This window comes from Falco rusticolus, chromosome 7, assembly GCF_015220075.1.
Source record: "Falco rusticolus isolate bFalRus1 chromosome 7, bFalRus1.pri, whole genome shotgun sequence".
Taxonomy (NCBI): domain Eukaryota; kingdom Metazoa; phylum Chordata; class Aves; order Falconiformes; family Falconidae; genus Falco; species Falco rusticolus.
Genome location: NC_051193.1, coordinates 43024840 through 43037534, shown reverse-complemented (window position 1 = coordinate 43037534; position 12695 = coordinate 43024840). Strand labels below are relative to the sequence as shown.

The window sequence follows — 12695 nt, the reverse complement described above, 5'->3', positions numbered from 1 at the left end:
ACAGAAAGTCAATAGGCCAAATTTTAAGAAAACCTCTGAACTCCATGGAAGCTGTATACCTTCAGCACCTCTGGAAAGCCAAAACACATACCATTCAGTAATACCACATGCCACATACAGAGAGCCAAAACCAGACCACTGGAATCCCAGCTTTAAGTCCTCTGCTCTAAGCGCATGTTTCCCATGAATGGAGCTTTCTCTCAAGGACTGTATTGCAAAGTCACAGATGTGTCCTTGTAACAAGATTTTAAAAAAAAAACCAGACAGACAGACTTGCCAAAAAAATTAAACTGAAATGTTCCCTGCAAAATTGTTAAATGAGAGCAAGAGCTTGCAGCTAGAAGCACTAATTTCCCAGTACAGATAAAACATATACTATGTAATAGAACTTCAAGTCACAATAATTTAAATCTTTAAGAAATACTAGGAATTAGCATTTTTTCATACGAAATTACAAAAAATAGTACCTATGAAAAAGTATGTAACCTTTAAAAATCCTTAAGAACCTCATGACAGGTTGTTATTAGTTACGTGTTACATTTTTATAAGCATCTACAAAGGACTGAAACTTGTGACTGAAGTTCTACTGTATCATGGAAAAAGCAGTAAGATTGTACAAGAAAAAAAACCAAATCAACTTAAAATACAGAATTACTTTTTGCTTCATAAAGCATTTAACACTGATCCACTGCACAAATAACCACAAATACAATACAGATTTGTTGAGCATCTTCTACATGAAGAATACTAAAAAAATTACACTTCAAAACTACAATCTAAATCACCCAAAAATTGAGTTAAATGCTTTGAGTAATGAAGCAAAATATACCATGAACAGTATGGTTGATCCCCACACTGCACTGCTTTTAGCAAAGTACATTTCCTGTATTTGTTAGCAGTTTGTAACATCAGAGAGAAGAGAGTGGCAGCTATTCTGGCACATACTTTTTCTGCCTAGCCTAGGAAGAACTTTCACCTGAATTTCACTACCATGTGCCTTCATGTTAGCAGTTCCGCCCATTCTGACTGAATGCCAGAGCAAAAGGGCAGGTTAACTTAGAAAAACATGTCCCACAGTGTCTGTAAACGACTTTGAGATCCCTTCCATTCTCAAGAGAAGGAATTTTATGGTACATTAATATGCACTCAGAGCTTACACATTTTCAGTAATTTCAGACAAGACAAAGCCCACAGACAGATATCGCTAGTTAGGTATATGTGTGTTTATGACTGCCTCCCATCAGAACATGTTTGAGTCAAATTCTTTGAATTGCACCTTCATAGTTTTTAAAGACCAATTAAAATGTTTGCTGCTTTAAATCTTCAAGATAAAAAAAGCTACTTTGACTCTTTAAGTAGCACTACAACAGTTAAAGACAGAACCAGGATTTAAAGGTATAATCTACTGTTGAAAATCTATATGGATTGATGACCTTTGGAATAATTTTCATCCTTGTGTCTACATATTTGGACCCTAAACCCCAACAATTTATGTTAGAACCTTATTAATTATTCTGATGCAAGATCAACTTTTATGCTTCTTTGAAAATTTCAGGCAGCATTTCTGTTTAAAATACTGAAAATATTTTAACCGCATCTATGCAAAGGTGCTCTTATGGGACAGTAAGGAGAAACTTTCAATGCAGGATCAGAACACCTGAATATAAGTATGTATGCCAGCAGTAGCAAACTTTTGACACAACATGTTTGTCACTATCAACGACCAAGAGGTCTCTTCCTTTGGCATCAGACAACAGTGCTTTGGCATTAGTGGTGCAGATAAACCTCACACCCCAGACAAATACTTTTTCTATTTGTGTTTTTAAACACACACACACACACACACACACACAAAGTAGAATAGAATGAAAGAAACCACTCAATGAAAAGCAGTTTACAATAGAAAGATGTTAGGATGAAAAAAACAAACACTATTCCTTATAACAGAGGGAGAGAGATTAATCACTATCTACTCAAAACAGGCTACAAAAGAAATACTTTAAATTTCTCAGAAAGGTTGATTTACTTTGTATTTGCAGCATATTTTGATAATATCTTCCCCATTAGTGCGAGAATGGCTTTGTTTGGCAGGCATCTCCCTTATGCTTAAAACTAAACCCCCCAAATATTTAGTCTAACTGCCTTTTACAGATCAAAAATGGAATTAGAGTAAATTTTTGCTTAGTGAACTTAGAGCACACCTCACCTGCTCTGCAATTTGGTGGCTAAATTTCAGTACTTCTCCTATTTAAGAGAGAAAACTAAACCCAAAGCCATGCCAGTAAACAGGCTAAGTTATTTATACTAGCCTAACTATTACCTCTTGCTGACCCTTCACTTGCATGATCCTCTTTTCTTACAGCCACATTAGCCATTATCACACCTTCCAGTAAATCAATTAATCTCACTAAAATGACAGCTACAATTCTTTTGCTGCTTGTTTTCTGCTGTTTTGGAGAATGAGATGTCTCCACAGAGGAGCCAAACAAATATTTGAACCATCAAAAAGCAAACAAGAAAAATGCATGCCAGAAGAGTAGGTATGGGGAAGATGAGAGCAGGGAATCCCACTCTACAGTGTCAGGACACTACATGATTTGTTTACTACTGCTCTTGACACCACCACCTCAGCTCCTCCTCAGAATGTTCTTTCATTTAAGTGTATATATATATACAACACACTATATACGTGTGTATATATGTGCCTGTGTGTACACTAAGTACCAGATTCAACTACTAAGGCACAAAGACCGGATTCACAAAAGGGCTTCTCCAGTTACTGGAGACTGAGTGCATCAGTTAGTTGCACTTTACCTCCTATTATTTTGCAACTTTCTCCTTTCAAGCAGAGATCTTGTCAGAAAAAGAAATGGGGGTAGATTAAGAACGTGCCAAAAGAAATCATAAACAAAAAAAGCCCATTCTTGAATTCACAAGAAAGAAGTGCTAAACATGCCAGAAAGTTTTACTACAGAAGTTAACAGAGGAAATAAACAAAATAGAATTTACCCTGGTAAATATTTAATATTGTATTCCACATCAGTCGATTTATATATTATAAAATTTATAAGGTTATTTTATCTTTATTTAGAAGAAAATATAAAATCTCTTACGGAACTAGAAGGAAGAATGTGCAGGACCAAACAGTGATTTTATTTAGAATGCTAAACTGAAGACCTAGGAGGCCACTCAGTTTAATACCAAGCATGATAAAAGCATGGGGAACTTCAGCAGAGTGACCAACACGGGCATGGTTTTACAACCTGTCTTAAAGATTCAAAGGTCTGAAATCAGCAGCAGAAACCATGAAGGCAGTGTACTCTGCCAAGATGCAAGATTTTAAGCAGCAACAAGCAGCCAGATGCATCAATGGAAGTGTAACATTTCATAGAACCCAAAGAGCTAATCTGAAGACAGATCAAATATTTTATCAGAGACAGTGCTGAGCAAGGAGAAACAAGGCTAAACCCTGAGCGCCGTATGTGGTTCAGCCCTCCCAGTGGTGACACCAAAGAACAGAAAAGCTGAGGAACAGAGAGCCACCCTTGCAATGAAAGAAAACTAGGGACAACACCTATGAAGAATTAAGCTGAGTCGTGAAGGGGGGCACTGATACTTCACTGACACTGTATGCCTGTTCAATGTGAGAGCTAAAGTGTGGACAGCAGTGTCAAAACAGTAATGTTAAGTGTGAAAAATGATAGCAAAAATGAACTAGGAGAGGGAGAAGAAAAAAGAAAATAAAACCCCCCAACAAATCAAAATAAGAGGTTATCAAACCTCTTTGTTGGTAACCCCAGAGATGTTTAATCTTGAAGCTACTGCTTCTGGTTAGCTAGAGATGTTAAAACAGTTTTCCACTACTTTAAAATTGTTTATGTACCATTTATTCATCAGTATAATTAATAACAGTCTTGCCTTTTATTGCCAACTCTTATATTTGCTATCAGGCTGTAATACTAAAGCAAAGTAGAATGGAGGGCAAGATTTCCTTTTTGCTTTGCACACAATGGCAATTCTGAAAACACTTACTAAGCTGTCTTTATTTTTATATTCTTCACATTAATCATGAACCAGTGTTCAGTGTAATTGAATACATTAACTTGGGGAAAGGCAGGGAAAGAACACCAAACCCCTTCAAATTCACACTATATACAACACACAAAATGTGAGTTGTAGCTACAAACAGGGACAACACTTTCTGGAAAGAAAAGCCTCTGCTAATACTTCAAAATATATAAGCAGAATATTTGTTAGTAAACACCTTTCTTTATACTCCTCCTCTGTTCATTCATTGCAGGTAAAAATTCATGCAGTGTTCCTAAGCATGAGGCTTACAGCAACACATTTCAGGAAGAACATAAGACCACCTCTATAAAACATCCTGCCAATAGTCTTATAAAAATGTCACAGTGAAGTAATTGAGATTACTTCACTGCTGAGTTGCTTACCAGACACACATCTGTTTGAATGTAATCTCTGAGGAGCTACTAATTTCCAAAGAAACTGTTTAAAAATACCCATGCTGCAGTAACATGGGGATCTGGTAAACAGAAAGGCACTGAAACTTTGTCAAAATTATTTATACATACGCGCTATGCTCATGCACAGGAGAGGAATAAAATGCACAAGGGCAGGACCATACACTGTGAGAAGGAAGTGTTACTTCCAACTTCTCATGCTTAAAATACAGTGTAGGAAATGGGAGTCCAGAAAAGGTCATTTGGGACAGTGGGTCAGCATTGGAAGGAGAATTAGGAAGGCCTAAAAGGTCAAATGTAAGAGGTGTACCAATCCCAAACAAAACTATTTCAGTACAAACACCAAAATGCCTGCATATCAACAAGAAAAAAAAAAGTAATTACAAGCACTCCTCAGCAAATTAGCTGTTTAACACATTATCCTAGCAGTTATGTGCTGTAAAAAGATGTGGAAATCAGGAGGTGGAAAGGGAAATTTTCCAGTATTCACCTGAACACATGAAGTAAAGCTTGCCTGCCTTTCAAGTTTCAGCTGGTGGCTAGCATTTCTGTAGCATGTATTACATCGGCAAGGTATTCACAGTAGTGAATACTCACCATGGTCAGTGTAATACTGCTTTTCACCTTAAAAAATTAGAAACAATTTTATAAGTTGTTTGGCCAATGGCAAGGAAATCATTTGAGTAATGGATACTAAAGAACTGATGAGTTTCCAAAAGCCTTTAATCTCAATAACAAATAAAAAGAGACACACACAGCTTCAAACACCTGCACAGTATTCAGCTTTTCTTAGCACTGTATCAGCCTTCTGTTCACTGATTTTTGAATATATAAACATACTGGTACAGTTTGATTGCTACAGCAGTACCTACAGCTTAAGAGCATAGTGTTGAAAAGTCAAGTAATCTGGTAACTCTTTGCAAAAATAGCTTATGAATAGTTACTACTTTTTAATATGAAGACGAAATTTCCTTTAGTACTAGGGGGTTTTTTGGTGATTTTTTTTAAAGGTCTGTACATAATTAGTCTCCTAGTTTTTCCAAGAGCCAGTTCCCTTTATCTCTACTGTGACCAAAACACATGCACTCTTTCCTTGGCAAACTTACCTTACAGTTTAGCAAATCCCTTTCTACTACTATCATAAAAAAATCTAGCACCAATTAGTTCTCCTACCTGCTAATTTCCTCCTTTTGAAGTTAACAGGGTCAATTAACATTTTTGCAATTAAAACTGGCAGCCTCCATAATTTTTAATCAGTTCAAAACCATGATTTCAATATTAAAAAAGAAACAATGTAATAGTAACCCGTAGTACAAAATACTGAAAAGCTCCATGTTAAACTGTTACTGAAGCTTTAACAGAAATAGCCAAATACTATATTCATAGAATGAAACCTTTTTCTTGGTGAAAATAACTACCATCTGAGGACTAACTGTCCTTTAGAGAAAAATCAGTATATTAACAGAAAGAAACTCAAAAGACTTAATTAGTTGTAAGTTACTGCAGCTCACATTCAGGTGATATACCTCATGAATGCTGTTCACAAAATGCCTAAGCCCCAAAACTCATCAGAATTTGAACCTACATCTTTGGTGACATACAGAACCAACTGGCCAAGGCTCTGAGCAAGCTGCTCTACACCAGACATGTTCTGAGCAGGGGTCTGGCCCAGATGGCCTCTCAGAGTCCCTTTCAACCTGTGTGATCCTATGAATCCACATCTTAGAAGCTGCAAGGAAAAAGGCAAAAAGAAAAAAAAAGAAGAAAAAAAAATAAAAAATGTGTGGCATAGCCACATCATGTAACACCTAACATGCGAAGCAGTGTTCTTCAGAACAGTATCAAAACCAGAGAAGGAAATAAAAACCAGAACATGAAATGCAGCAGTAAAGCAAGCATTTTGGCGGGAGCAGAGGAAGCGCACTAAATAGTCCCTCCCCAGTTTAGGAATCCAATACCGTTTTGTTTGCTGCCCATCACAACACAACATAAAACCAAAACATTGAATCTGATGCTTGCAAAGGCAAGCAACAGCCACAGTCAGCAAGATCTGTAGCACACGAGCTAAAACCCACTAAGTATCTTCTCGGAAAAAGTGAGCTAGAGTCAGAATACTAACTGCAAATTGTTAAAATTATCAAAATTCAACATCAACTCAGATACTAACATTGCTCTTTCAGTGTGTTTTGTGTAACTATTACAAAAGTAATTTGAGATTATTTTGAATGGAAGTGATTCCTTCATGTTTATATTCACCTTAGTCCTCCATGTAAAACTGACAGGTTTTCTATAATTTCACAATGCATTATTATCTTAAACTCTTTAAGACACAATTCTGAGCAATAAACACAAACAAAGATTGAAAGAGAAAGCATTCCTGATGGATGATTTTATCTGAATATCTGAGAGAATGGTAATTTCCCCTCACATTCAAATATACTGTTTTTCAACAAAAACTAACAGAGTAAGAACAGTATCTTAAATAAGGATAAGAAAAGCACCTGATAAGGCAGATATTAAAGTGTCCTTTGAAAACTCATTTTTGTTAGCAATCAAAAACCAGTGATATTTGTCTCTATCTTGAATGTATTCTGTGTTAATTTCCTAACCACACAAACATGAAAGCATGTTTGTGCTTTATTTCCAGGACAAAGTTGTTTTGAAAACTGCAACAGAAGTAATTTCATTTATTTTTCAATATCGTAATGATATTTCACATATAAAGAATACAGTACTTTATAGGATTTCAATGTTTTTGAATGTCATCTTACTTTCTATTCTTTACTTAATGACCAATTTGTTTTGAGACTGATGCAGAATATGCAACATCATCTCAACAGATTCAGAGAGTGATGGATAGCTAGCACTGTATTCTATGACAGCTGGTCATACAGTGTCTTGATGGGCACTTATGTCAAAACATTTACATAAAACCTTCTCTTATGGATTTAATCACTGCGAAATACCCAGCTGTGAATACTGTACAGGTACATGTGTGCAAAAGAAGCACTTATGAATTGGCTTCCATCCACCATCCCCCATTTACTAACATGAAAGCTATATTCCTATGATTTTCCTATTGATGCTATGATGGAAAAAGAAAAATAGGTAAAGAAACAACTTCTACATAGACAACTCCTATACATGAGGAACTGCTTAGAGTCTGGGTTTTTTTGGTTGTGCTTGTCAAACATTTTGTAAGCCAATAAAAATCAATTATATGCAGAAAAACTGGTTGAGATTTTTTGTTTTGGTTTGGTCTTGGGGTGGGTAAATTTTTCATTGAGAAAATGCCAGTCACTGAGAAACAACTTAATGGAGAAGACTGGGACGGTCTTGCTTCACTGCAGCTGTGCAAGCACAGGTAATGGCAGCATGACGAGTACAGATTTGGTCCAGATCCCTCAGGTTTTGATTCAGCATGTGAACCACTATGGAGATTAGACCAAATTGCAGTCTGGATCCTGGACCATGATAGAGCAATGTCCTTGGAGAAGTTGTGAAATATAGGAGAAGCTACAAAAAAGAGCTCTGAAAGCTAGTGAAGTCTGGTTTTCACATGACAGGCTCCTGGTTTTAGACTTCAACCAGAAAGCTCTTTTGCTTTAAGAGTATACAGTTCCCATACATTTCTGAACACTACTACCTCTAAAATAAAAATAATTTAAAATTCAAGCTTGTCTTGTTTACCTCGTAACATGAATACAAAGCAAATACTAGGACAGAAGAACTACTGGGTACATAAATGGCTGTCCTTTCTCTCTCAGGGGCATTTTACTTGAAAATAGTTATGTTAAGGTCTAATGTCAAAGTTCCTGTGCTCACAGCTTTTCTTGTAACAACGTCAGGACTTTGAACTCCTCCAATCCGAAATTACAAAGTTACTACTACACTAAATAGAAGTTGCATAATCAGCCAGAAAGAAATTTAAAATTACCTATTTCAGAATGTATTTAAAAAGCACATAAACCCTACTTTTCGAACAGCTTCCTCAACTTCTTTGTTACTCATTTCCAAGCTGAAATGTTCCTCTGCTCCCAAGTGAAAAATAGATACGTAGTTTGATACTTTACTAGAATTCTGTACACTTTGGGAGAAAGCATTAATTTCAGATGTGTCTTAATACAGCACTAAAAAAAAAACATTCTTCTGTTCAGACTATTGCCACCATATTTTTATTTTTTTTTTTTATAATTGCTTTTCCATGTATTTTCAAGATGCCAGAACTTAGCGGTTAGGTTTCAAACACTTTGTAGTTTTTCAGATAAGATAATGCATACCTGAAAGACAGTCACTCAATCCTCCACAAAAACTTGATTTCTTGGCTTAAAAGAAAATCTCTGCACAGTTAGTGAACAAAGGGGAAATTTAAAATGGATCAACCAGCTTTCTTGTTAGGCAGCAATACTCCCTACATTACTGCTAAAATTACACTCCTTCAGTTAGTATTAAAGTTATCCTACTTATCTTTTAGTTTTGAAGTGGCATACATGCACAAAAATGATGCTTCCACTTCTAGCGGAAGTGTAATTAAAAACAGTGATTAGCTGACTGCCTTCTAGATATGCACCACCAACAAAAACCTACTCCATAGCAAAAGGACTTAAGACAAATACAATTTATCCAGCAGAATTTGAGAGTTATTTATTAGTACTTACTGGAGTGGAACTGAAGTCTAAAAAACCCAGCAAAAAATACATAAACATCTCCTTGGATCTTTAAGCTGCTCTAACACATAAATTACTATAGCCACTATGCTGGTAACAGGGTAACATCTGAACGGACTCAAAACGAATGCCAGGTTATAGTCTGGTGAAAGGAACTTTTAATTAAGATTCAACTCTTCTGAATGTAAGCCTCACTTCATAAACATACACAAAAATATTTTACTGCATTGCAATACGAATAGCAGATTTAGTCTGCCTGTAAAAACAGATGGGCACACTTTTTCTCTTCTACTTCGCCCCCCCCACTCATAAGCAGATAAACTCTGGTGATTCCCTGTCTCCTCCACAGGACTGAAGCCTTTCTAACATCTACAGTTTCATTTGCAAAACCAGTTTATTTAAAAGAAATGTTTCCATTTCTAAACTGCCTATAATTAACCTACATTTCCTCTCCTTGAAAATGTTCATATAATCTTTACAATTTTAGATTAAATTCAAACTTGAAGTGTGTTGCAAAGCTTAATGGAAAGGTCTTGAACCGATTTCTGTAAGCCTAACACCAGGAGAGATGACAAATTGAAAAACCAAGCAAAGCATCCTTCAAATGAATGTATTAAAAAGTATGCTATAAATTTGTTCCTATTAGGTAAGTATCAATGTTCTGTTCAGTTCTGGTAAACATAAGTAACAAAATTAAAAAAAAAAAAGAAAAAAATAAATAAAAAAAAAAGACACTCATAGAAGCAGCAACATAACTACCAGCCTGGAACAATGACCATACTAGGAAATCTTGGAGGAACTAAGATTGGCTCTAAGTTAAGAGAGGAAACTAAAGGATATAATGTCAGGAATATGTAAAATAACGATTGGCAAAGAGCTGTTTTTCCTACCACCTTGCTTCCTCTCATACCACAAAAAACAGTAGCACTGGCCAATGAAATGGAAAGAAGAAATTTAAAATTAAAAATATAATGTGCATTTAGCTTGTAAACTGCAAGTGTCCATTGTACTAAAGACTGCAAAAAAGATTACATGCTTATGTAGGAGTTAACAAGATCACCAACAGCTTCAGTGTGAAAGTGTACATGGAATACAATCAACCTTTCAAAGTTCATACCAGACCAACCAAAATGTTCAAGGAAAAGCACTCCTGTGGGCTGGATGCTCCTTAACCCACTGTACAACTGTTCTGTGCTTTTTTTTGTTTTCTTCATTAACCTTAATCTGCTACATCTATTGCTGATTCCTTTTATGCATATGTCAGATTAAATGAACCATTTCCATTCCTGGCCTTCAATCAAAATTCTTCAAAATGTGGAATTTTTAGCTTATTCTTAACCACAACTGCCACTGGGATTCTTTCATTAAGTATATTTTATGTATCTTTTGTGCACACATCAAGGCAGAAATTCTATTTTTAGCTGTGGTAAATGAAAAAAATTAGCTTTCAGAACATTCCATTCCTCCTGCAATTAAATCATGAAAACAGAACTAAAATGTAATTGTCAGATCATGTGCTATTGCAGCAGTAGTTCATTACTTTAAGAATGAGATTTAAAAAAACTTAGTCATCATTTCCACACTGAAATCCCTAAACAGTTTGAAAACTTGTATAGCATTTGTCACCCTACCATCAGTACATTAAAATCTCGAACTCTTTACAGACACTGCATGATTTCCCTTCATCTCCTGTTTGTGTATTTGAAAGAATAACAAACATTTTTGGTACAAAACAGTAGTCCTATAAAGAATTCCAATATTTTGATCTAACCACATTTTCCTGGTGAAATAAGAAGCCCTGCAAACAAATTTTTAAACTATGTGATTTCAAAAACAAATGTCAGAAATGTACTTAAAAACCATTTGTGCCAAGTTTTGAAGCTGTTAAAAATGGAGAATTGTATTCCTTTTTTTTATTTTCTGTGTTATCTGAATTTATTTTTAGGCTTTTAAGGGAAGCCTATTTGAAAATAAATTATAAAGGATCTCCCATGCAGAATCTAAAAGTATCTCTAGAGCAGGTACAATGGAGATTGTATACTTGTATACATACTGTTGATCTTCATGCACATTTATCCTGCAGCATAATGTTAAAATAAGTGATAACTGAAGAGATTTGGAAAAAAATTACAAAATCAAATTACACAGATCAAGACTTTCAATATGTTATAAAACACTTTCTAACAGTGTCTAGTAATAAAGTAAAAGAAATTTCAAATAAAGTTTAAAGTATTTCAAGTTCACATTTAGTAAGTGAAAATGTAAAATGCTTTCTGTTTAATATACTTTGATAAAACGATTTAATAATAGGTGAGTAAATACAATATGAGTAGCCTTATTATTTCAATTGAAATGTTACTACTTTATTAATAACAGTTCTCATGATTACACAATCTACAATTGCTAAAAATTATGATGCCCAGTTAGATCATACATACAATACAAAGCCTGAACAAAAAAGTGAATATAAAAAAAGGAGAAACCAATCTTACCCATTCTTGAAATATAAAACATGTGCTCTTTGAAGTCCTGTTTCCAGGAAAAAACCAAGTTCTTGTTCATGTGCAGTGGGCCCTGGCTTAGGGCTTCTGTTTTGTATATTGGCATTAATTATCTAAAAGAACAAAAGGGGGAAAAATTATTGGAAAAAAATTAAAGTTTTGTGTACTTTTACACAGAAGTTAATACTTGATGTTGGAGAAATCTTTTTCATTTGTACACGGTGGCTAGTAGAGTATTTGTATACTTAACCTCCTTTCCCAACTAAATACCAATCCTTTTGCTTTTGGCTATACCCTTAAAAGGTAATTTCTTCACCAAGCAGAAATGCCACTAAGAAAAACTGTAGAATACTTTTCCAGAAATTTTTGTGAAGAATGGTACACAAAAGAGAAGTATACAAAAAAGCATATTGGCAACCTTATTCAGTAGCAGGAGGTGATGGTATTCAAAATCTAAAACCCTGATAGGTTTAGGAAAGACTGCTGCAGAAAGCATTAAGAAGTGATCTCCAGAGTGATTTCCAAAAAACAATTTAGAAACTGAATTTGTATTGCATCAACAGTAAAAATGCTCTCTTAAAACGGACAGCTATCAGTTTTCATTTGCCTTCACATTCACACAGTGTACCAGCCACTAAAAGACAATCTTAAACCAAACAAAAAACCCAAAGCAAAAAACTCTAAGAAAATAAAAATGTGTATATATTTTTAAAAAAGCATGAGTTACTTTTCTTTCCCCCATCGTATCAAAGTTTTCTTTCCCCTTCCTTTTGCTTGTGTGACCCTATACTGTATCTAATAACCCCTTCAAAGACAACTGTCAAATGACAGACCTGAGGCTTGTAAGCAATAAGTCTGAAAAAGAGGGTCAGATTGATATTGCTGGCTCGCTTCATTCTAATAGTACTTACAAGCCAAGAACAGAGCCCCAGTTGTATTGTATTTTGCCCAACCAGATCTCAAAGTCTAAATAAATTGCAGTAGTGTTTAACTCCTAGAAAGAAAGGGTATCAAACATTTTCTTTTCTTTAAAAAAACCCCAAATC

The 12695-nt window shown here is 35.1% G+C and overlaps 1 protein-coding gene across 2 annotated transcripts in view; it reads right to left on the bottom strand.

The window, feature by feature from the left end:
* The window catches only part of TTC7B (tetratricopeptide repeat domain 7B), a 144633-nt gene that overhangs the window by 94193 nt on the left and 37745 nt on the right, over window positions 1–12695 (bottom strand). For both annotated transcript variants that reach the window (XM_037395035.1, XM_037395034.1), the window contains exon 5: window positions 11641–11762. In XM_037395035.1, coding sequence (XP_037250932.1) covers window positions 11641–11762 — 122 coding nt within the window. The remainder of the gene's footprint in view (window positions 1–11640; window positions 11763–12695) is intronic.